This window comes from Heloderma suspectum, chromosome 12 (assembly GCF_057233095.1).
Source record: "Heloderma suspectum isolate Gila_16-S chromosome 12, 16-S_ref, whole genome shotgun sequence".
In the NCBI taxonomy this organism is placed as follows: Eukaryota; Metazoa; Chordata; class Lepidosauria; order Squamata; family Helodermatidae; genus Heloderma; species Heloderma suspectum.
The window spans coordinates 5,714,377-5,740,784 of NC_139469.1; the positions used below are offsets into that span (position 1 = coordinate 5,714,377).

The 26,408-nt window shown below is 39.7% G+C and overlaps 2 protein-coding genes across 3 annotated transcripts in view; one reads left to right on the top strand and one right to left on the bottom strand.

The window, feature by feature from the left end:
• Nucleotides 1-26,408, bottom strand: part of LOC146336476 (uncharacterized) — a 196,252-nt gene that overhangs the window by 151,824 nt on the left and 18,020 nt on the right. For both annotated transcript variants that reach the window (XM_084818193.1, XM_084818192.1), the window contains exon 7: nucleotides 22,017-22,191. In XM_084818193.1, the coding sequence (XP_084674319.1) occupies nucleotides 22,017-22,191 (175 nt within the window). The remainder of the gene's footprint in view (nucleotides 1-22,016; nucleotides 22,192-26,408) is intronic.
• On the top strand, nucleotides 4,525-8,949 carry GPER1 (G protein-coupled estrogen receptor 1). The gene is made up of 3 exons (XM_084818196.1): nucleotides 4,525-4,681; nucleotides 6,304-6,366; nucleotides 7,336-8,949. The coding sequence occupies exon 3, from the start codon at nucleotides 7,583-7,585 to the stop codon at nucleotides 8,741-8,743; it is 1,161 nt and encodes a 386-aa protein (XP_084674322.1). The 5' UTR covers nucleotides 4,525-4,681; nucleotides 6,304-6,366; nucleotides 7,336-7,582; the 3' UTR covers nucleotides 8,744-8,949.

Below are 26,408 nucleotides of genomic sequence, written 5' to 3' on the forward strand. Positions count from 1 at the left end.
GTGTGTCTGTATGTTAAATTATTTCACTCTCTATAGGTCACGTAAGAAATAAAAACTAGGGCTGCAATATTTATTCAAGGAGGGAGCAATCCTATGGACCCCTAGACATTGTCTGAGGGGCCATAGGATACTGGGGATTCTCACTCCGAGGCTGGAGGCAGTGCTCTGATCTCGGAAGGGGGAGTCAGAGATCTGTTCCCCCCCCCCCCACACACACACACTCAGCCTCTTGCAGCCAACATGGAATCATGCCGGCTGCCCTCCAAGGCGGGAAAAGCAACCTTGGGGAAGGGAAAAAGGGAGTGTTTCAGTGGGTGGGGAGGAGACCAGAGAGTCCAGGATACCAGCTATCCTGAGCCTCTTCCAGCCTCCTTCCCTCCCCCTCTAAAGCACCATTGCTAGATGGGCAAAAAAGCCTGTTTAGCAAAAAATGCAGGGTGGGATGCCAAGGGAGGCAAAGATCGCCTCCACCGATCCTCTAGCCCTGTGTTGAATGATTGGAAGCCTCCGAGTTCAGGGGATTCTAATCATCGAGGGCACAATCAATAGGATTGTGCCCCTAATCAATGAGATAAACCAATAAAAAACTTAATTTGGGAACTTATTTTTAAGAAATGTTAATATAAGCATACACATGCAGGTAGCATCAGAAGCAGGAGTGACTCTGCTAAGGTAAGGCAGTGATTAATCCAGCTCATACGAACATAACAGCCATGCTGGATCAAACCAAAAAGATGATCTAGTCCTCCATCCTGCTTCTCAAAGTGACCGATCAGGTATCTCTAGGGCATTGGCCTTCAGTTAGTGAGTCAGGAACCAAGGTGGTTCTAGAGATGTGAAGGCCTGGAAAAAACCTGGAAAAATTTGTGGGAAAAGTTTTTTCCAAGGACCATTTTTGTGTGTCGTCGTCCCCCACCCATGGGAAAAATTGAACAGGTTTGCATTATAAAATATTTTCTTTTAGAATTCAAGACAAGGTGTTTATATATTGTGGCCTAGCCTTTACTCCCCCCAGCCCACACACGCCCTGAATGATGTCTAAAGACTATGTAGTAAGACTTTTATAGAAAGATATAAGACTTTTATAGAAAGATATACTAGAGATATAAAATCTCTGGAAATAATGAAGCTATGGGGGAAAATATTTTTAATTCTCTCTGCAAGATCCTCAGCATAGTTATTTCTTCCATTTCTTTTTAAAATTACTAATCCAACATATCTTTTACTGATAGACGTTTTGTGATGATACAAGTCATGCTCAGTTTCCCAACATGTGAACAGAGTCATCATAACATAATACGGAAGACAATGTGCATTCTTGACAGTTTGGGTTTTGTTCTACAGAGTCCTGTGTTTCTGGTCTTGTCTTCCTCTGCCTCCAGTTCTTTCTGCTTCTTCTGGCTTCTAGGATGATTCAGAGTCTACTTACTGAAGTTGCCTCTGGTCAGACATAAACTAGGAACTTAAAATATGTTATAAAAACTTGGTTTTCTCATAAAATTAATAATGTTTGTTATATTAAATTTTAATGTATAGTTTATTGAGAAAATAATTACAAATTTACTGAGTTCACTCAGTGAATGAAGTGACTGTAGATCTGTAAAGAGTGTTAAAAAAAAGTATTGCTTATTTGTCCATTTCCCCCCCAATTTCCATTTTTTCCCCACACAAAAAACCCTGGGAGAAAAACCAGGTTTTTTTTTTCTATGGCTTCAAAATTTCTGGAAATTTGACATCTCTATCTGGGTCAGAACTGCAACACTACCACCATACAAATGTATAGTAAAAACATAGAAGCGGGTCCTCAAATGCATGTTTGGACTTCTGGGTCTGTAAAACTGAAAAGTACTCCTCTAGGATCCCACAGGCAGGGCTTAAAAACAACAGTCCCCCCCAAGTTGTTGCCCCCCACACACAAACACAACATACTATCTCTAAACATAGAGGTTCCATACAGCCATCATGACTAACAAGCCATTCATCTTGCCCACTGTTTGAAAGGGACAGCCCGAAGAATTGAAGAAACACAAACCCAGAGAGAAGAAAATAACCATTAGAAATGTGATCTGAACAGTATGAGCCAACATCAAACTACACTGTGATGGGAGTTGTAATGTTGACTGCACCAGTTCTCCATGGAGCTGTTCTTCCTACCAACTCCACTACTGAACTAAGTCCAATGCTTCACACTCTCCATTCAGGCAAATGCAAGTTTGCCACTGCATGTCCAGATGTCAGTGATCTGCAGCTAGGCCTAGCTCCCGGGGGCACATTCCTGTTAATTGCTCAGAAAGTGCAAGTGCTAATGCCTGGATGTTAACAAATAAACAACATTCTTGGAAAATGTGAAGAAACATGTGACAGATTGAATACAGATAACTGTTACCTAGTCACAAATGGAACTCTAATAAATTGCAGCTGCTGACCTAATTTCACTCCATTTCACTATATGGAGGTACCAAATACCAGCAAGTGGAATCTCAGCAACGGTGAAGATCTTCAGGTATGGCAGGGGAACCGCCATTGCCAATAGCAGCCTGATTACTAGAACTTGTCTTGATAGTTTCAACTATAAAATATAGACATATAGGAATACAATCATATGAAAATCTAAAGCAATGTGCCACTAGACCACAGTCAGCTTTGTAACTTGAAAAATACACATTCAGATGTACCTTAAAAGTTGCATTTTAAGGCCATGCTTGGTGAAGAGTATGGAAAGAAGCTATATATTTCAATGATAAATAATACTGGGACATGTTACAAAACCTTTAATAAATTCAATAAATTTAATCACACATTTGGCTTCTGATCAAAATCAATTTATACTTTCAATACAACAGTTACTTCTTTAAAATTAATTCATTGTGCTTATGCCTCAATGACATATTATTATTATTATTATTATTATTAATACTATTAAGTTTCATTGTTTAGAATGAAGGCTATCAATGGACAAAAATAAAGACAAAAACCTACTTAATTTAGGATTCAGGTTTTCAAACTTGAAGTTCCTCAGAAGCTTATCAGGGGTTCCTCCATAAGACTAGTAATGGCAGACAAAGTTCTCTGAAAGACAGCTTCCTCTGAACTACTGATTTCTCAGGTGTAATGTGTAGCAGGCAGGAGAGTTTTGGATGCACTCTCCATTCACAGGAAGCAACAGCGAAGCTCAATGTGCCAAGACCATGCACTGAGAGCACACCCCAGAATCTTTTGCAAAGCACAAAGGTTCCTTAGAAGATATGGAGGGTTTCTCTGGCAGACAAATAAATGTGGAAAGGCTTTCCTGAAAGTAGAAAATTCAACAATGTTGGTTCTAGAAGGATGGAAAATTGCACTCAGAGCCAATCCCAGAAGTTCCTTCACAACAGGTCTAGACAATGGAAAAAATCCAGAATATTAATAAAGTATACTATAACCAGATAAACAATGGTGTAACTGAAGCACACAATGGGTGAGGGTGGGGAAGGTTTAGTTAATGGGCATCCCTCCAGAGCTATATTTAAATTATATACATGGAAATAAAATAAACATTATGCAAGCATGAAACCCAGATTCCAGGCCAAGAAAAATATGTGAATTATGCAAACTAATATAAATTATTCAAATGTGCATAATTCCATTTGGTTGCATAGTATGTTCTGCGTCGGATACCCATGGGGGCAAGGAGCTTTGCTGGGCAATGATGCCCTGCTACTATTGCCAATCTTATTCAGTAACACTTTCAAGCATAGCTTCACAACCTCTCATGAAGGCTAGAAACCTCTTAAGAAAGAAAGATTCTCAGGGTGCTGAACTTTCCAATGGTATATTCTTTGTTTTTTCAGCACTGTTATAATCTGGGTTATTTGCAACGCCAAATAAATTCTTAGTGGGTCTCTGTCTTAAGCTTTATAACTCAGCATGTCGAATTATGGCCAGGACCTAAAGAGCTACTCTAGGTGCTCTCAAGGGCTTGGGTATGCCCACTGGGATTTGGGGCTTTTTTCTTTGACCAGCAGACCCCCACCCCTCTGGTGCATCTCAACTGCTTTTGAAAGGCCCCTCCGTTTCTAAAGCAATTTGCCATGGGGCATGAGGGGCTGCTCTTTGAGCAATGTTAGTCCATAGTCTGGGCACACAGAATTAGCTGTGCAGTTCTATAGGCACTGGCCAGGAATAAACAGTGACCTGATATCAGAACATACAGATAACATGCCTAAAATTCTGACTGCATATACAAATGAGAGCAAAGAAGCTTTGTGAAAGGCAGGCAGATATAATTATTACATAGCTAGAAAAAGGGGATTATTTTACACACACACCTCTCTCTCACACATACAGAGTAAATACACTTTCTGCTGAGCACATGTACTTTAGTCTTCTTCCTTCCATTGAGAAAGCAGGATTTAACATAGCTGTTCAAGTCTTCTTTTCCCACAGTCAGCAGAGCGATGCTGGAAGCCACCAGGTGGTGTTTGTGCAGTTGTCAACCAGTTTCCTTCAGAGGCAGATGAAGACCAAGCCTCCACCTGCTGTATCAGGACTGGAAGCACTACCGACACCCTGAACATATGATACTGTTCAGTTTGTTTTGGGGAAAGGATCTCAATGGTGACCGCAACGTAATATATCAAGCTGGGGATACCTTTTGAATCTACTGAAACATACAAGCAATTAAGAGGACTCACAAAAGAGGGTAGGAAGATCTTACTACAGTTATTAATTCATGTGTTAAAAATCATTTGTAGCTGCATTTTCAAGAGCTCTAATATTTCTCTTCTGACCGCATTTGCTATATGGTTGTTCAAGAGTAGTAGCATATGTCAAGACTGTTTCTTTAGCTGAGTCTGTGGAATGGCACTCGGTGTACTGGCATCTGAGTTTATTTTTGTATTTGAAGTAGGATTCCAAAAGCAAAAGATTCTCAAACATCCCAAGATCCTTTGAAATGTGTTTGAAAATAAGATTTACAGATTAAACTGGTAAAGAAAAACAAGCCAGCAGAAACAGAGTTAAAATTCAGCATAGTTTTTAAAGCTGAACACAAACTGCAGAAACCCTGTGCATCTCTATAAAGCTCTGTTTTATTGGCAGGACTTGTAGTCATATCTGAATATGTTGCCATAAACCATGTCAGTACTTTAAAGGATATTTTAAAAAGCAGAAGATGCTTTTTCATTTGTGACTTAACTGTAACATTAGTAGTATGCAGTACAATCCAATATCATCTGAATAGCACTATTTTTCATTACTTGTGAGTGGCAATGGTACATTTGAATATAAACCAGCCTACCACTGATTGGAAGGAAGCCAGCTCTGGACCAGTTAATACCCATGGATGAGCAGGAGTGTAAAGTAAAATAAATCCTCAACATATATGAAGGTAAGAACTTAAAATGTATGAAGGTGAGAACTGGGTTTCTGCAGACTCCAGTGCATAATTAGGATGCCACTAAAGCAGTGTTATTTAAAGTATCAAAAAACATTTCTATTGGTCTAGTTTTCAGTGGTTTATAAAAGTGATTTATGAAACCTTTCGGGAACAAGAATCCCCCTCCCCCCGCGAGTTAAAATATATTTGAGTTATTCTTAAACCCTCTGTTGGCAAATCAAACTTCTACAAGATTAGTTACTGTTTGGAAGAATGCCTTAATCTAAAAATGTGTTGTTACAAGCTTTATGGTAATGCAGACAATAATACAGACTTTATTTTGGGCAAGTGAAAATAAATCCTTTTTCTAGAAATAAACATGACAAACCCCATGAACCTACTTTATGCATGCCTTCATATAAAATGGTAAGAACTGACTTGCTTGATCAGATAAAATGTCTTCTTTTTTTACTTCAGTATTATGTCTCCCAACAATAGCTAGGCAGATGCCCTCGGAAATTCACAAGCAGGACAAGGGATAGATAACCTTCCCTCTGCTGCTTGTTCCCAGTACTGGGCACCCAGAGATATGCCGCCTTCAAAAATGGAGGCTCCATTTCTAACTATTATATGGCTAATTGCCATTGATAGGTTTATCCTTCCTAAATTTGTCCTGTCCATTTTTTAACAAACATCTAAGCTGGTTACCATCACCACAACCTGTGGTAGTAAATTCTCTAAGTAAACTATGCATAGTGTAAAGATTCCTTACTGCCAATAAATTTCACTGGAAGTCCATGCATTTTTTTGCTTGAAAAGAGAATTCTTTGTCACACTTTCCACATTTTTCATATCATGTTCTCGACCCCCTTGCTCATCCTTTTTCTATACTAAAAACAGCTTATTTTTTCATACAGAAGTTTCTAACACCCATTCTCATTTTACAGTGCCACCCTATACATGTCTACTCAGAACTGACTCCCACTGAGTTTAATGGGGCTTACTCACAGGTAAGTGTGCATAGCATTGTAGCCTTAATTATTTTTCCTGTTCTTTCACCAGCCCTACAATATACTTTTGAGATGGGGCAACTGGAACCGCCACACAATATTCTACAACCAACTTAGCTGAGAGAAGTTGATTTGCCAGGTCTCAGTTATCATATGCTAGCAGTAGTTCAATAAAATCTGGACTGAAAATATGTAGGCCAATAAGAGTTTACTGTAGTCTATATTTACATGCATTTCCACCCATTTACTTGTCCTACTTTAAAATGTTATAAGAATCTTAACTGCTCACAGCTTTTTGCTAAAAACTTTCACATCATCTGACTCAGGTTTTTAATCATCTGTGACACAGTTCTGCTTTCTTTTTATTTATAATTTTGCAAATCATTTAGCAAAATAGATTTTAATAGAACAGGTAGATGTTTAAGACAGTAATACTCATTTTCAAAAGATTTCCATATAATCAACGACAAGTAATTAAAATGTGCAGATTATTACAAGCCTTATCTTTAAAAGATTTAAAAGAGCCATGTGAGAAAAATAGGGTAAAAGAAGGAACTCGATACTTTTCCTCTGTCTTGTAAAAGGTCTATCAGTTTTTCAGCCAAAACGTGTACTCTGGGGGTTATTTGTTAAGACTTCTATAATTATCTATGAAAACAAAGAATGTGATACTGCAGAAAGTTGAACTTTTATTTAATCCAAACCTGGCTTTATTCCTCATTTTTATCCTTTTCTCATAAGAGTAATGCCAAGAGGATGTTTTGCACATTGCTACTGAACGGATCTCATAGAATCACTCATGTTTACAAAAAACCTTTACACTTCAAATGAAAGTTCATGTATTTCTGGTTCATCTAACTAAATGCACAAAGATATGAACAGATGACAAGGCCATTCATGTTCATAAATGCTGGACGCTATCAATCTTCCAGGCACAAAATTAATAGTTTTTCCTTTCCTTAATTGCAGGTCTAACAATATTCACTACTCGCTGAACTGAACTAAAGAGCTATTATGATTCTGCGTCTTTCAAATTGTAAGCAAGTCTGCGATCGAAGAAAAATGTATACACCTGAAACCATCATTACTATAAAGAAGTTCCTGTGTTATAGAACATATGAGTTCTCTCTTGCTTATCACACTGCGGATTAACATAGTTTTCCTAAAGTTCGGCAAGTATTGATCTTAACTGATTCTGCCTTTCCAGATTCCAAACATGACCTCTACAGATATCTTTGGATCCACCAACAACTTAAGCACTTTGGCACTGAAGTCCAAAGTGATCTACCTAGCAGAGAACCATACCATGGAAATTTACACAGTGTCCACATCTCCAGTACTTTGCAACAGCATGTATTTTGAACTAAATGGATCGTACTTGTGCAATGAAAGCAAACCTCTCAACCTTACAGATAAATCAGAACACCAGCAATACATTATAAGCCTTTTCTTGTCATGTCTTTACACAATATTCCTTTTTCCTATTGGCTTTGTAGGAAACATCCTTATTTTAGTGGTGAACATCAGTTTTCGTGAAAAGATGACTATTCCAGACCTATACTTCATAAACCTTGCCGTAGCAGATCTCATTTTAGTTGCTGACTCCCTCATCGAAGTCTTTAATCTTGACGAAAAGTATTATGATATCACGATAATTTGTACTTTCATGTCCTTGTTCCTTCAAATCAACATGTACAGCAGCATATTCTTTCTAACATGGATGAGTTTTGACAGATACATAGCCCTGGCAAAAGTAATGAGGTCCAACCTGTTTCGCACCATGGAACATGCCAGATTAAGCTGTGGGCTCATCTGGTTGGCATCCATCTCTGCAGCCCTAGTGCCTTTTACAGCTGTACATTTGCAACACACGGGAGAAGTTTACTTTTGCTTTGCAGATGTAAAAGAAATCCAGTGGCTAGAAATAACGTTAGGGTTTATCATTCCTTTTGCTATCATAGGCCTTTGTTATTCGTTAATTGTTAGAGTCCTGATAAGAGCCCACAAGCACAGGAGTTTGCGCATACGCCGGCAGAAAGCTCTTCGCATGATTGTTGCTGTTGTCCTCGTTTTCTTCATCTGCTGGCTTCCTGAAAATGTGTTTATAAGTGTGCAACTTCTCCAAAAGACAGAGCAAACCTCATCGAGAAGCCAATCTTTCAGACATAACTACCCCTTAACAGGACACATTGTGAACCTTGCAGCCTTCTCAAACAGCTGTTTGAATCCTCTTATCTACAGTTTCCTAGGTGAAACTTTCAGAGACAAACTAAAATTGTATATTGAACAGAAAACCAAAGTGTCTGTTTTAAACCGCTTTTGTCATGCTACCCTGAAATCAGTCATTCCTGATAGTACCGAGCAATCTGAAGTTTAATTTAGCCTGTATCAAAAGTACCATAATGGAACCTGTTCACAATTCTTGTTACTAACAGAAAAAGTATACACTTTGCCCTATGCATAAAGATTTGTATTCTATTTTTATGACAATATGTAAAAGATTACACATTATTCTGATCTGCATTTAATTATGAATAGGAACTAATAAAAGGCTGATGGAGAGTCAGTTGCATTTTTATACTCATCCACAATAAGTTAGCAGAAAATTATGTAAGGAAGAACTATAATACAATTATCAAATATTGTTACTTTTCTGGTATATGTTAGATAACCTGAATGAAATAATAAAACTGCAGTAAGACCGGGAAAATTCAATAGAACATATTGATAAGGAAATGGAGATAAATCACTGATTTTCCATCCAAGTATATCAGCTTGCAAACTTGGTTGAGAAAGGAGCTACAACATTCAATGCATGGTACTATATATAGATAGATGCATTCTGTTGCATACACGGAATTAAGAAAAATAGAAAATCAATCTAGAATTACAATGGAGAGCTCCTTCTGTTGTTTTTTTAAACTATAGTCATCAGGTTTTTAATTATTATCCACCACATTGTCTTGAGATGGAACTTCCAAGTTTACATATCATACCAATGACAGGAACTCCTGAGTTTTCTGCTATTGGGGGGGGGCGGGGCGGTACTGCTGCCTAACCACATCTATACTAAAATCCTAGATTTCTCTATTGTGTTCTATGGGCTGCTGTCACATCTGCCTTGGGAAAGAAAGAAAAAGATGTCTACAGAAACCAGAAGATGGGCAGATTGTGTGAATTTAAGCCTACCTTTCAGAGCAGTTGAGGCATGGGGGAAAATGGAGTGCAGTAAGAAAGTGGGAATTGCCCTGCTCAAGCTCCCAACAGCCTATTAATAAGTATCTCAGAGGAGGGATGCATGCTATGGGGTTAACAAAAGTAATCCCTCCATTATACAGGGATGTTTCAAGCGGAACGAAAAAAGAACACACAGGTTCCCACTCTCCTGAGCACTCCCGCCCCTCAAAGCATGCAATACAGTAATTAATTGCTCGGGTTCAACTTGAGCACTCGAGCCATAGCACAACAAACGAAAGCTTGAGGTGGGAGAGGAAGGTGTCCTGTTTCACTTCCCCTATCCTGAAATTCCCTCTGCCCTGGGAGGTCTGAAAAGCACTACAAATCTTTTGTTCCAGGCTGAAATGAGAGCCCTGGAATCAGAGCAGTCCTCTTATGGTTCACATAATCTCTCAATTGGACATGCTTGCTGGGGCTGATGGGAGTTGTCATAGAAAATATCTGGTGGGCACCATGTTGCCTACCCCTGTCTTAAGGGTGGAGATGCAGTGCAACGTTTTGTTGCAGGTCCCACTTATCTAGCTAATTCCTGTCAACTATCTTTCCAGAATCTTTGGACATAGGGCCTATTCAGATAATATTCATCCCTAGAATGTCTACATACATTGAAATCAGGAGGTCACTGGCTCACTTGCCTCCTGCCCCATTATGTAGTAGTAGTAGTAGTAGTAGTATAAAATGTAACTCCTGAAATAGGATTTACAGCAGAGTCTCCAAGATCCGGTTATCAAAAACCCTGCTTTCAGGATCACAGGACCAGGAAGACATTGTGTTCCAATAAATGTAGTATCTCCTGGGTTAGGCATTGCCTGAATCCAGTAATATGAGGTGGAGAGGTATACATGCCTGGGACTCACATCTGACCTTAAAACAAGCAGATTTCCAGGGGGTATCATCTGAATAGGCTCACAGACTCAAGGGTCAGAATCAGACCTTTTTCTGTTTGGACACTAACATCTATTTGACAATTAATGTACCATTACAATGTCAACATTTCCTGCCATGATGGGGTATGGAGTTGCTCTTTATTGGGGTTGAATCACTCCTTTTTGACCACTCCACTGAAAAAAAATTGAGCTTAAGGGAAAAATGGGACCTTGGCTGACCCTTGTGTAAAAACACACTGCCTCCTTTGGGGTTAGACCCTAGACTTCAACTCCTCATGCTTGTCACTAACAGGCTGCAAGGTCCTGAGAGCTTTTAAGAACAGCTTAGGGAAATACTTTGGATAGAGAGAAGCAAGATTTCCCCCTTGCAGGTTCAGCAGGTTCTGGTTCCTTCTCAAACAGTATTAGAGCTGATTAGGGCCCCACTACAGCTAGGGAATTGGGGGCTGGGGGCCCTACTGATCCTACCCTTGGCCTCAGGCAAAGCATGAAACTCCTCCAAGCAGTCTCTTCTCTTTGTTTGCTGCCCCAGTTAGGATGGCCTGCAAAGAAGGCCCCCAACTCAGCTGCCCTTTGGAGTGGCTCCTCCAAGCACAATTCAAGTCCCGTCCTTTCAAGTGCCATTCGCCACCCCAATTGGGATGGTGAGTAAAGGAGGCACCTTACTGAGCTGGGACTTGGAGGAAATGGTTCTCTAAGCACCAGCAGAGTCCCTTGTAGAGCAAGGAGCTCTGTGCCTCTCTCTGCACAAAGAAAGCAAAAATGGGCAGGGTAGGGGCAGATGATGTCAGGAAGGGGCTTCGAGGAGGGGTCCTACCCCCTTGATATCATCCACCCTACCGGAATGGTTGGGGGAGGGGCAATCCAGCACCAGACCAAAAAATGTTTCCCCACCCCTGATATAAACCCTCTCGTGGACCCAGCAAATAGTACAGGAACAACCGATGCAGCAGCATTATTCAAGCTTTTAAGCCTAGTCAGCAATTTAGATAGGTGCACCATGTAACAACAGGATATGCAATTCATAAGATTTTTTTTTAAGTTTATGAATCTGCTTCTTGTTGCAGATAAGACTTCAAACAAAGGCTGCACTAAACACTTTAAGTTTAGTGACTTTCTTTGCAATTTCATAAATATTTGGTGCATAAGCGCAGACACTTAAATATTTGGGGAATAGAAATTAATTCCCATGCACAAAACATGTGTAAAACACAGAGGCATGGCCAAATTCCTCCCCAGTCACTATTTCCTACATAGTTTCAAATTGTATAGCACTTTCAAGTGTTCATGGTAGATCACATTCATTATTTAGTTGCAGTTTTATATGCACTGTACCACTCATAAATCACTTCTACTACAGAGCTAGTATAGCGTAGAAGCTAAGAGACTGAACTCTGAACAAAGACCACTGCACTTCAAATTTCATCTCTAGGTGGGAATCAGGAATCCGCTAGGAGCTTGCTTGGTGACCTTAAGACAAGTTACTGTTCTCTCAGCCTCAACACCCTACCTGCAATATGGGTATTACTGCCCTACATAGCGGAGATGTTGAAAAGATAACCAAGTGTGAAGCATTTGAACACTCTAAAGTGCTATATAAAAGCTAGGTGTTGCTGCTGCTGCTTCTGTTATTGGGTTAGATCCAGACTAAGTTAGTTGCACTTAATCTCCACTAAAATGAAGCGGAACCTGAAGTTAAGTCATGACTAACTTTTCACATCAATTTTAATGGGACCTAATACATTTATGTATTAGTTATATATTAGTTTTCATTAAGGACAATATATGTTTATACTTAAGGCTTGTTGATTTGGTTTGATAAAATATTCCCAGCGGGTTGTTGTGGGAGGCAGAGGAGGGTTATTGTTGTTCTTTTTTCTTTTTTTTTGGTATTGTTTTTGTTCTTAGTAAGCAAAAATAAAATAAAATTTTAAAAAAGGAAAGATTGTTGAAAAGAGAGTGGGGATAGGAGGTAGGTAGGCAAATATATTTGCAAAGTAGTTGAAAAGAGGGAGGGAAGGAGAAAGGGATGAAGATTGTGTGTGTGTGTGTGTGTGTGTGTGTGTGTGAGAGAGAGAGAGAGAGAGAGAGAGAGAGAGAGAGAGAGAAGCTGGCAGGGAAAGATATAAAAAGTGATTAAAAGAAGGAGGAAGGAGGGATTGTTAGAAAGACAGATTGGGGACCATCATGTCATGGTCAGATATGGAGAGAGATATTTTAGTAATTACAACTGAATCTTAAACCCCTGAAGAACTTTTGTGGATAAATATAAGGTTATTAATATATTGAAACTCCTATGATCCCAGTTGACTGTAATTGGATTTCCTATGTAGTGTTTATGTTTTGTTAGAATATTTTTATGTCCTCACTGATTACATTGAAAATATGTGATTAAAACTCAATAAAAATTAAAATTTAAAAAATAATGGGACCCAAATGCAACTTAGTCTGGATCAAGTATAAAGCAACCTCTGATTTTTTTGTGGGAAAGTCAGCAGCATCTCTCCAGTTCCTGAAAAAAAAGATGCCTTTAGCTGGCTAGCCTGGCATCTTTCCAGCATCACAAGAAGTAAATGTTAAAACAACAGCATGCTCTCTTCTCCCACCCACAGTTATCTAACAGAGCAGAGCTGTTTGTGGAACACTTGGGAGTGGTCAGAACACAGTGTGTTGCTCATAAGGTGTGTTGGTCACTAGAAGATAACAAAAATACAATAATTTTACAGTGAAACTGAGATAAGTTCAAACAATCTTTAAAACTCCACACACAGAGACAGAGAGAGATCGAGAGATCGCAGACTGTTGTAGTGAATACAAAGATATTACAGCGTTGTGAAGGAGGTAGTGAGATTGCATCTGCAGTTGTGGAAGCCCAGTAACAGAAGTAACCCATGAGAAAATCTCTGTGAGAAAAGATGCCTGAAGTTGTGAAGGGTTTGGTATGTGGGATGTCATTCAAAGTCAACCATTGGGCAATCAAGCAGCAAAACAAGCCTGCACTGACATTTGATGTCACTTGAAAGCAATGCTTGCAGAAGTAGAATTCATTCAGAATGTGTGTCAAGACAGCCGCTTAATGAAGCTGCTAGTCTTGGGACAATTATGCACGAGGCCAAACTGATATGTATGGTTCTGACTTAAAAGCAAAGCCAACTGAGGCCTCTATACTAAAAATAAAGGGTACTGTGTGTGAGGCACTAGGCATCCAGTAATAGATGCTAGGGCCAATGTTCTATATAGCATCTAAGGCAGCCTCTTAACATATTGAAAGGTTGGAACCAAACCAATGGAACCTGCATCAATGGCCATTGGACTCTGCTAACAAAAATAAACAAGGTCTTGTTAACTAAACAATAACAAGAATACAATAATTTTACAATTAGGCTTATATGTTTTCCAATGCATCCACTAAAAAGCAAAGTCAAATGAGTATTATTTTTTAAAAGTCCTACCAGCTGGTAATGTCGATGTCAAGTGGGACCATCACTATTGCCTGTTATGAGCTGTGCTGGTAATACAAGGCCTCACTTTGCTTCTGGTGCAGCAGCCAAGTACAAACTATGACGCAACAATTTCTTCATAGGTAAGTAAAATGGGTATAAGATTGAGATATAAGTCTACAACTGCTACCAGGGCTGCAATTATCATTTATGACCTCAGATGTATTTTAACACAGAACACACTGGGTAGTATCCAATGTTAGTCCTATGTAGAGTAGACCTATTGAAATGAATGTGAAATGAGATATGATAGTGCTCTTAAAGTACTTGAAAGGTTGTCACAGAGAGGAAGGCCAGGATCTCTTCTTGATCATCCCAGAATGCAGGACACGGAATACTGGGCTTAAGTGACAGGAAACCAGATTCCAGCTGAACATCAGGAGAAACTTCCTGACTGTGAGAGCAAAACGACAATGAAACCCATTACCTCGGGAGGTGGTGGGCTCTCCCACACTGGAGGCATTCAAGATGAGGCTGGACAGCCATCTGTCGGGGATGCTCTGACTTGGATTCCTGCATTGATCAGGGGGTTGGGCTCAATGGTCTTGTAGGCCCCTTCCAACCCTACTATTCTATGATTCTATTAACGGGACTTAAGTTAGTTGTGACTAACTTAATTCTTATTCATTTCACTGGACACTACCCACTGATTTCAGGATTTAGGATCATATGAAGCTGCCTTATAATGTGCCAAGACTACTGGTCCAGCTAGACCTCTACAGTATTGCTATTGGAAAAACTTCAACTGGAGATGCCAAGAATTGAACCTAGGACCTTGTCTATGCAAAGCAGGTATTCTCACTGCCCTCCCGAATCATTTTAGTTGAGATTGATTCCATTGGTGTTTTCCTTTAATTGGTAGGAAGAAGGCTCAGGATTCAACACATATGATAACCCTTTTATTTTACTTTTCAGTGTAGTCTCCCTTTCCCTCACCAAGAGATACAGCAACACCAGAGGCTAAGAATAAATATCGGCCTGCTGAGCCAGCTATCCTAGCTGGCAACAGAGGAAAGCTGCCAGCTCTGCTTTGCTCTGAGGAACTGAGATTGAACAGTTACGTTTTATTATCTCATGGAGGCTTCTTTAACTTACTGGAACAAACAGTTCTGGTAAATTCTGTAGTAACATTAAGAGCTGATAATATGAATCACAGCTTTAGAGGGCCAACAATATCTCTGAATTCCAGAGCCCAGATTTATGCACAACTCTGCAATATTTCTACCTCAAAATTCCAGAATATTTAGCCATTGTCTCATTTATTCTTGATACCATCTTATTTCTGCGAAGACAAAACTCTCTGGAAAAGACCCTGATGCTGGGAAAGATTGAAGGCAAAAGGAGAAGGGGACGACAGAGGATGAGATGGCTAGATAGCATCACCGATGCAATGAATATGAACTTGAGCACACTCCGGGAGAGAGCGCAGGACAGGAAGCCCTGGTGTGCTATGGTCCATGGGGTCACGAAGAGTCGGACACGACTGAACGACTGAACAACAACAACAACAAAACAACAACCATCTTATTTCATACAAGTATTTTACTGGGTCTGTAAAAGAAATTAAATTTTTTTCCCTCTCCAGACCCCTCTTAGATTCCTATTTCCTATATACTGATTTCTCACCCTAACAAATGTGAGATAAGACTTGAAAGCACCTAGAATTGGCACACTGGTCAACTGACTGGTCAGATATTGTTAGCTGACTGCCTATTAGTTGACTGTGGTCAAATAGTCCAAGAATATCACTCTACAAATGGGAGCTTACTTATTTTCATTTCATTATGGTGTCATTTGTTAGCAGGGCACGACTCAGAGCTGCTTGCCTCCCAACCCTGCAAGCAGTCAAAGGCAAACCTATCAGCAGAGCAACCCCGCTGCCCACATGTTATAATTTCAGGCATTTCCACACAGCAACAAGAGCCCAAGCAGGGAGTAGATCGTTGGACTAGGGCCAGGACAACCCAATTCTCACTCAGCCATTAGGCTCATTAGGCGATGCTAAGCCAGTCATATACACTTAGCTTAACCTACTACACAGGATAGTTGCAAGAATAAAATGGGGCAGGGGCTATGTATGCCACCTTGAGCTCCTTGAAGAAAGGGTGGTGGGGCAGAGGGGAAATGAAATGAAAGAATTCATTACAAAAAATGTTCAAGGCGATATCATTGTTTTACAGTAACAACTAATTTGTTTTGTAATCAGCACGTCTCAAACCTGTTGGTTATTATCTTCTTTACTGTTCTTATAACATTAATGTTTTAAAAATAATGACCATTATTTGCTAATATTTGGAAAGTCAATTGACCATATCTTTTTTCATTGGACAAATGTCCAACCCCTTAAAAAACAGACACACATTTACAAAGTCCACAGAGCATGACACAGAAATCCATTTGAACATCTACAAAACCAAGTAAGTAGAAAGCCCCACTGTGGTTGAAATAGATTTTTATGCTGCATTAGATGTGATGAAAGTCCACCTGTGCTTGAATTATAGGGGAAGGGGGGCAGAAGGGTCCTCCCCCCATACCTTTTCTGGCAGCCCCCTTAGCTCCTGCTTTTCAAAAACTATGGGAAAGGTATGATTTGACTAAAATCTGGAGAAGTGAGGGTGGTGTTTATGAATTTCATTAAGAGTTCTCCTACTTCCACCCACCCTATTACTGAGCAATGTAGGTAGGTCCTGCAATTCATATTTGTCTGCTTTGACTAGGGTAAAATCATTTTAGTCCTTCAAAATTGCTTGTGTATAGGCATTTAGAGGGATAATCAACCTGCCAGTTGCTAGACCTCTTCACCTTTGAGTGTCCTTATTATCCTTATTGAATTCAGTGCTCCATGCCCCATTCAGACACTCCTGGCAAGAGTCAAGCAAGACTCTCCTGGAATGAGTCAAGTTGACTGCCTGGCTGCATAATATTATTTGTTGTTGAAAATGTGGGAATCTTTGCCCTAAAATGAAATATCACAATTGGCTCCCAAAGTTCCAGTTCATGAGGTCACTGTGACACATAGGTTCTCAACTGACCAGTACTGAAGAGGGTAGGAATTCAATTCCCCTGTCATGTGACTTCCTACATAAAGCAGGGCTAGAGTTACTTCCTGGTCAGACAGACTTTGGGGGCACCTTTCAAGATCAATTGCTATTTCCTCCACTTTTGTCCTCTAATGTTTCCATGTACTTTTGAACATAAGAAGAGTCATGCTGGATCTCTCCAAACTGGGTAAATGGGCATCAAAATGGCAAATGAGATTCAAAGTAACTAAGTGTTAATAAAGAGCAAATTTACTCACAAGAGCCATCAGCTTTTCATCATCACACATTACAATAAGGATCTAATTCAAAAACCTAGCAGCATTTCCTCTTCTGTGCTATCTATCAAAGCCAACAACATAAAAGAAAATGGAAGAGATCTGCCATAATTATCTGCTGTGACGTCTCATTGCATTAACACAAATTGGTATATCAATACTGCTGCTTTGCTAATATAGCACTAAGTCTACTGTTTCCCCTAGCAAGCACAAGGCAAGCAAAACACTTCTGTAGCCTTGGGGAATATTCTCTTTGCAGGGACAGAAGAGACCATGCATCTGTAATTCCTGAAAGCATAATCCTATTTTTGAAAGCTGCCTTATATTAAGTGAGAGCAACGGTTGATCCAATGGTTGTCTACATTGACAAGCTCTGGTTTGAAGAAACATATGTATGGGATAGTCATGGAAAGTTGGTGAAGTGAATCCAAAAGAAAAGGACTTTCATTATACAACAGGCTAACACTAACATTTCTGGGAGCAAAACTCAGTTAAGATACTAGTTAAGACACTATATGCTCTTCATTTTAGAAAGTCTATTTTTATTTATTGCTTTATTTTACCTTTTTATTGTTAGTTGCCTTGGGCCTTTTTTTTAAATAAGGGAAGGTGGGCTATAAATGTTTTAAATAAATTTAAATGTAGGTAAATAGGCAATCTTTAACTGACTGATTTCTAGGGATTTCAAAAATGTATGTGATGTCATTATCTGATGAGACAGCATTCAGAAACAAAAGGGAACCTACATTTCTTGTCCTACCTCTCCACACTTTGAACTTAAGCCTGAATTAATAAACCTAAGATACAGTATAAAATGTATATATATGATCTTCATCCTGTTGGTTATTGCCTGATGAAGAATTCTTAACCTTTGAAACCCTGCTAAACAGTACACAAAATATTGTGTTCATACCAGAAACAGTTGGAGATGCAAGCTTTTTGCCTGGGAAAACCATTTTCAAAGTAGGAACTGTTTTCCCAGCTGCAAATATGCTTTCCTGGGAAATTTGTTCAGCCCATTACAAAAATATTCAAAGGAATGCAAAATTATTCAGTCTTATATATGCATATAAATATTTCAAACAAATTTTTGTATACTTCTTTGAATTTGCTGTCATTGCAGAAGGCTAAATTAATAAGAAAGTAAAGCAATAGATAAGTGTGCCACCAATTAACATAGCAAACAAATTAAGATTTCCCTATGACTAATTTAAGTCTTATAAGAAGCAGATTTCCTCACGTAGTGTTCTCATGGCTCCAGTGTCTTAAGAGAGTTATCTCCTCCTACAAACACCAATTTTTCCATGTTTCAAAACTGAAATTTACTATGGGATAACTGGCAGGTCACCAGAGATAAGTCTAGGGTTTCCAGGTTGCAACACAGAAAGTTACTCTGCACCTTTAAGACAACCAATGAAGCATCTGCAGCTACTCCAACCTGTTATTTTCCCATGTGTTTTGCCTGTCCTCCTCTTTTGCTTGTTGCAATGAGCAGGTGTGCTGTGCCAGAGGAAAACTGCATCATAAGGCAGGGAATCTATGGGTTTCTGTATCAGCTACAGCCAGAGAGGATGCCTCAAGGGCAGTAGTCAATGATTCTGAAGGTAAAACTGACCACTGCAATTTTTCAGAGCAGGGGACAACAGAGAACCTTGTGGAGGTCTGTGGGGAAAGTCTAATGAAATTGATGAGCAATAACCCATCACTACCCTGTGGGATTGCCCTGCCAAGAATAAGAGGTTACACATATACAGCCAAATCCCACAGATCCATCCCATGATCAGTGGTATCAAGGCCTGTGGAAAAGATCTATTAGTATCAGCAGTGTACAATTTCTCTTGGTTATTGCCATTCTGCAGCCAAATCTTCAACATGCGTGTATCTGGACAGGGCTCCCACTATTTTTTGAGCCACATCATCTTGCCTACTCTTAAGACTTTTTGCCTCCCTAGAACAGCCTTTCCCAACCTGGTACCCTCCAGATCACTTGGACTCCCAGAATTCCTGGCAACTGGCCATGCTGGCTAGGGCTTATGGTAGTTAAAGTCCAAAACATTTGGAAGACACCAGGGTGGGGAAGGCTAGAAGTTACATTCACCTTCCAGATGTATGAAGCAAGCACTTCAATAGTCCACAGAGAAACAGGGTTGAGGAAAGAAAAATAAACCAATGTTGTCCTATTGACATTAGAAAGATGGGCAGAAACAGTACACCGTCTATGGATGTCAACGCTTTAAATAAGCAAACTTTCATGACAAATATAGCTCTAAACAATAAGTCAAACATCAACATTTTTTGTAATCTAACTAAAAACAACAGCAGCATTGAAACTGACAGCAACTATACCCTTAAGATCTTCCTGATGAACTATCACAGCACTTAAGTGCTTTTTCCTATGTTTTTTAAAATGAGAAACACAGCTGACATTTATCTAGGATTGCATAAAGTATGATTGATAGTTAAGTTTTGTGTGAAGATATAAAAGTACTCCTCTTCCCCAACTAGTCATAACCCAACTGGGTATTAACAGACTGACAGACATTAAGTCAAATTACTGGTAACCAGGGTTTGATTCCCTTAACCAGAATTTGAAACTGCTTAACCTAGTTACCATTAACTGTGGTGAATACCAGAGCTGATATAATGCTTAACCACACAGTTAAGGCTGCAAGGGAAAGGAGGGAGAATTTGTATTCAAGAAGGGAGGGAATGCACAATCCCACAGCCCACTCCTTATCTCTTAAGCATTGTTAAGAGATCAGGGCCATTATGTTTATACCTGCAGTATGTCGCTTCTAAAACCATTCATAGAAATGCTTAGCATAGTACTTAAGTTGCTTGTTGCTATTTAATATAAAAGGAGGGAAATGAATGAATGAAAAATCAATATAACAAGATTGTTCTGAAAGGTCAACATATCTTAAAGGCAAATGAACAAGTTTTATGCTAGCAGAATTTTTGTGGGAACTAATTTCATCAGAAGGATGGTCAACATAATACTAAACCCCATCTCTTATGAAACATCTCAGCATCCTTTCATGCAGCTCTGCACGAAAATCAATTTGCATTTTATATTTTGGAGATTGGAAATGTGCAGCCAAAATAGCTGTGTAAATCACATCTAAATGCAGCAACTTAATGAACCAGTGAAACATCTTCCCCATCAAAAGTGAACCATATAGCAAATGATCTCCCAGCTTTAAAATTAAACAAGAATGTTGGCTTTTCACCAATCTAACAAAAACACTATTTATAGAAACCAAAGAACAAACCTTGCTTCCTTGAGGACAGCCAAGAATTTCAGTTATACAACTACCACTCTAATCATACACTTCAGTTATAATATACTGGAAGTTCTCAAAACTGTATGTGTTACCACTACATGGCATATAAACATGCAGTAAACAACATGCCAAAAGCTCAAACAAACTCTTTGCCTTCAGTATTCAGCATAAGCCATGGCCTAATCCGTACAGGGCTGCAAACTCAGGGGCATATGAGGAATTTCCTCTTCTCTCAGCAGGATCACTGGGACTGGTCAGTCAGGTCCTGCTAACAAGAGTCAGATTGTGGGACTAAAGACTGCATCTGAGGACCATTTCATATCTTATAATTTTTATTTTTATTTCATATAGAAAAGCATGTGAACACTGTAACATCTGAAGTATGATGTGACTGCGTTTTTTTTGTTTTTGCTGGGGCAACACCAGAACACACAGTTGGACAAGAACAGCACATTTTGTATCTCAATAGGAGAATATAGGAAACTACAGACAGTCCAAAGAACAGGTGGGAGTCAACATCCTTCTATCTATTTCCTGAAAGTTATGCACTTGCCAGTGGTCTATAACAAGCAAATGGAAACTCAGAAAAATCCCCCCTCTGATTTCAAATACTTCACCTGTAACATTTTACTTATACCGATGAAGGAGAAATGTGTGCATACACTCTGTGGAACATAATCTATTAAGTTTGTTCACATTTCTGCTTTACTGAATGCACCCTTGCTAGGAATCTGTGATAACCAATATGTTTCTTAGGCAAGTACGTGATGCAAAACAAACTCATTAGCAGTTTTACACAATTGTGTCTGTATTTTTTTACCTACATACCTATCCGTCTGTAAATTTATTTATATTTTATTTATTATATTTCTTTAACACCTCATAGACAAAATCTTGTTAGACTACAATTCCCACCACCCTCAGCCAGCATGGCCAATGGTCAATGATGGAGCTGAAGTCCAACAGGTTCTCCACTCCTGCTCTAGGCATTGTACAGTTGAAATATCACAGGATATCTTTAAGATTTTTGGCATGAAAATTGTTTCTTCCTAAGTACACAACTGTGCATGCACACAGTTTGTAGATTGCTACGAGAGAGTTGAAAGGCTGAGCTGGACTCCTATGAATATGCTTAGGGTCAAGATACAAGACCACCTTCAACACTACTAAAGTTGCAACTAGTAGGTACCTTTCCTAGTCCAATTTCAATTTTGTCTTATCTTCACTCAATGCATCAGAGCAGGAAAAAAGGGTTAATCTCTAGCCTAGCGTTGATGACATATTTAGCAGAACATTCATTCCAATAAAGCTTTTATTTTGTAAGTGCTTGTAGGTCTGTACTTTTCAAGTATCAGGACTAGCATCTGCTCCCGGAGATATGAAAAGAGAAAGACCCACAAATACAACAAACGCATAGTTCACTCACCTCCAGTTTGGGTTTTTTCAGCTCAGGCTCATGCACCTGTTGCTCCTTTTCTGATGTGAGATGCTTCAATTTTTTCTTTTTCTTTTCCACTGTTTTTTTTCCTGACATGAGATGCTTTATTTTTTTCTTTTCCTTTTCCACCTTCATGCCTGCAGTTTTTCTGTTATTCGCCATTCTAGGGTAAACAATTGAAAGACATAGTTTTTCTTAAAGATGCTACACCTTCATTTAATTGTACACAAGAAGATGTACATAGGAATTGCAATGTTTTCTTTCCTGAAAATTTAGCAAGCCAACATATAACCATTTGAGCTCACAAAGTTCCCATCCTGAAAGCTAATGATATCAATATTTATGCATTCAGGAGATTTATTTTTTTAGTGGGATGGTTCACGCGATCAAATAAGCCACAGTAGCTTATTTTACATTTAACTCCAGAAAGTATTTGCAGCAGGGATGGAGAATGTGTGGCCCTCCAAATGTTGCTGGACTGCAACACCCATCAGCCCTCACCACTGGCCAGGGCTGATAGGAGGTGCAGTCCAACAACATCTGGAGCACCACATAGTCCTCAACCCTGATCTATTGTGAAGCTGGGTCCATATATTTTTTAATGTTAGTATTGTGGTATCGCAACACTTTCACTGTGGAATTATTTTTATTTATGTATGTATGGTTATTTCACTGCTGTTGTTTGGTTTTATGACTGTTAACCACCCCAAGGGGCATTTGCTAGTTGGGTAGTACACTAAATAAACAGCAAGGATCAACATACAAATCTATTAACTTTCTCCCTGTCCTACATGCAACCAGGACTACAAACAGAACAGAGGATTCATAGTTAAACATCTCAGACTACACAGTGCCGGACTTCCTATTTTCAAAGCTCCTCTGCATTTAATAATGTGCTGCAGCACTACAGAAGGAGAAACTATATCCACCAAAATCCTTCCTTTAATGCAGCTATTAAAGCCCCATTCCGTAATAAATCTGGCAACTACTGAGAGTGGACTCATGTTATCAGGCTATTAAAAAATCTCCTGGAAAGATGTGGTGGATGGGCTTTACTTTCATACAACTGATTAATTGCTGCATTTGAAAACAGGAATTAATTGTCCTCCAGGCGAGTTGGACTAGTGGGTTGGGGATTAACTCCCTCTATAACGCGTTACACAGTGCCATTGCTACAGGCATCTAGATTAGTTTGTTGTACCATGCTCCACAAGAACAGATGGCAGAATACCTTGCTGACGGCACACTAAGCTGGATAATGTGGACAGCTGTATAGGCATTTGGATTTTGGACAAGATATCCTCTGCCTGAATTCATTTAAAGAAAAAGGGGGAAAGTGTACATAAAGGGGGAAAGTGTACATAAAAACTCACAATTGAATGGTCTAAGACCAGCACTAATATGTGTTCTAAATCAATAATGTTTCTTACATGATCTAGAAATAACCCCAAAACATTTTAAGGAAACGGTATCTCTTTTCTACTTTTGACTGGGACGGACACTGTGAGCAGTTATTTTCACACAGACAGCAGGTTCCAAATTTCATTGGAAAATTATAATCCGGCCATCTCATGAAAAACCATAGGAAGTATCCCTTGTCCTGAGGACAATCGCACAAGAGACCACCAGCCGCTTTTCTGTGTTAACAGAGAAGCAAATACTTTTTGGCATTCAGAGCCAGCATGGAACAAATTGACTAACCAACCAATGTATACAAGATAAGGACAGCAGCCACTCACCATCTATTACTGCTGATTTGAGTGGCCGCTGTATCGGGCTTATCAACCTTTAGCTTTTGCATAGAAACGTCAGATTGTATTTGTATTTTGTGACCATTTGGCCCCACTGTTTACAATGAGTTTTCTATCCATATATGTAACTGTAGAGAATAATGCATCTGGCAAAGCGGGCTCTCAACCACAAAAGTTTCTGCCATGATAAATTCGTTAAGTGTTTGAGAAGCCACAAGGCTGTTCCAATTGGTTTTGCTCCAGATTAACATAGCTACCACCCTTGAAGTACACAATTCTTCTATTTTCCTCTGTGAAATGTTAATGTAAAGTAGGAGCATGCACAGATTATATCTTCCAGACATATAGAAGTGTAAGTCTGTTGCAGCGACACCTTCAAGACTAACAGATCTGTTGTAGCATAAGCTTTTGTGGATTCGAGTCCACTTTGAAAGACGTATGAAGCGTGAACCTTAGTTGGCACTGGTATATCTGTATGTATATCTGTACACACACAACCATCAGCATGATCTAGTCATTAAGTTGTACCAGACTAGAGAGACCTCAGTTTGAATCTCTGTTCAGCTGATTATGTGACCTTAATAACAACTTCCAGAGGGGTAGGCGTGTTTGTCTGATGCAGCAGAAGCAGTCTTGTGAGACCGTAACAACTAACAGATTTGTTGTAGAATAAGCTTTCATGGATGGGTGTCCAGTATGTCAGATGTATGAAGTGCTGTCCTCAGCTGGCAGAAATCATATGCATATATATATGTGTGTGTGTGTGTGTGTGTGTGTGTGTGTGTGCGCGCGCGCACGCGCGCATATCTATCTATCTATCCATCCATCCATCCCCTTCATGGATCACTGCCTTGTTGTAGCGAAGGGGCTTGCGTAACTCAGTGAAGCCATAAGCTATGCCGTGCAGGGCCACCCAAGACGGACAGGTCATGGCAGAGAGTTCTGACAAAATGTGGTCCACTGGAGAAGGACATGGCAACCCACTCCAGTATTCTTGCCAAGAAAACCCCATGGAACGTATCACAAGGCTAAAAGAGATGACGCCGGAAGATGAGCCCCTCAGGTCGGAAGGTGTCCAATATACTACTGGGGAAGAGCAGAGGGTATTTCCAAGTAGCGCCAGAAAGAGTGAAGCGGCTGGGCCAAAGCCGAAAGGACACTCAGCTGTGGATGTGTCTGGTGGTGAAAAGAAAATCCAATGCTGTAAAGAACAATATTGTTTAGGAACCTGGAATGTCAGATCAATGAATCAAGGTAAGCTGGAGGTGGTCAAACATGAGATGGCAAGATTGAACATTGACATCTTGGGAATCAGCGAACTAAAATGGACAGGCATGGGCGAATTTAATTCAGGTGACCATCATATCTACTACTGTGGGCAAGAATCCCTTAGAAGAAATGGAGTAGCACTCATAGTCAACAAAAGGGTGGGAAAAGCAGTACTGGGGTACAATCTTAAAAACGATAGAATGATCTCAGTACAACTCTAAGGCAAACCATTCAACATCACAGTAATTCAAGTCTATGCCCCAACCACTGATGCCAAAGAAGCTGAGGTTGATCGGTTCTGTGAAGACCTACAACACCTTCTAGAACTAACACCAAAAAAAGATGTCCTCTTCATCATAGGGGATTGGAATGCTAAAGTAGGAAGTCAAGAAATCACCGGGATAACAGGCAGGCATGGCCTTGGTGTACAAAATGAAGCAGGACAAAAGCTAATAGAGTTTTGCCAAGAGAACACGCTGATCATAGCAAACACTCTTTTCCAACAGCACAAGAGGCGACTCTACACATGGACATCACCAGATGGTCAATATCGAAATCAGATGGATTATGTCCTTTGCAGCCAAAGATGGAGAAGCTCTATACAGTCAGTCAAAACAAGACCTGGAGCTGACTGTGGCTCAGATCATGAGCTTCTTGTTGCAAAATTTCAGCTTAAATTCAAGAACGTAGGGAAAACCACTAAACCAGTCAGGTATGACCTAAATCATATCCCTTATGAATATACAGTGGAGGTGAGGAATAGATTTCAGGGATTAGACCTGATAGACAGAGAGCCTGAAGAACTATGGATGGAAGTCCGTAACATTGTTCAGGAGGCAGCAACTCAATCCATCCCAAAGAAAAAGAAATGCAAGAAAGCCAAGTGGCTGTCTGATGAGGCTTTACAAGTAGCTGAGGAAAGAAGGGAAGCGAAAAGCAAGGGAGAAAGGGGAAGATATATCCAACTGAATGCAGACTTCCAGAGAATAGCAAGGAGAGACAAGAAGGCCTTCTTAAATGAACAATGCAAATTAATCGAGGAAAACAACAGAATGGGAAAGACTAGAGATCTCTTCAAGAAAATCTCAAGGGAACGTTTTGTGCAAAGATGGGCATGATAAAGGACAAAGAAGGCAGGGAACTAACAGAAGCAGATGAGATTAAGAAGAGGTGGCAAGAATACACAGAAGAACTATACAGGAAAGATCTTAATGTCCCTGATAGCCATGAGAGTGCGGTCACTGAACTTGAGCCAGACATCCTTGAGAGTGAAGTCAAGTGGGCCTTAGGAAGCATTAGTAACAACAAAGCTAGGGGAGATGACAGTATTCCAGCTGAGCTATTTAAAATCCTAAAAGAT

Coding starts and splice junctions, on each gene's coding strand:
- GPER1 (XM_084818196.1), top strand. CDS start 7,583: ATGACCTCTACAGATATCTTTGGATCCACCAACAACTTAAGCACTTTG.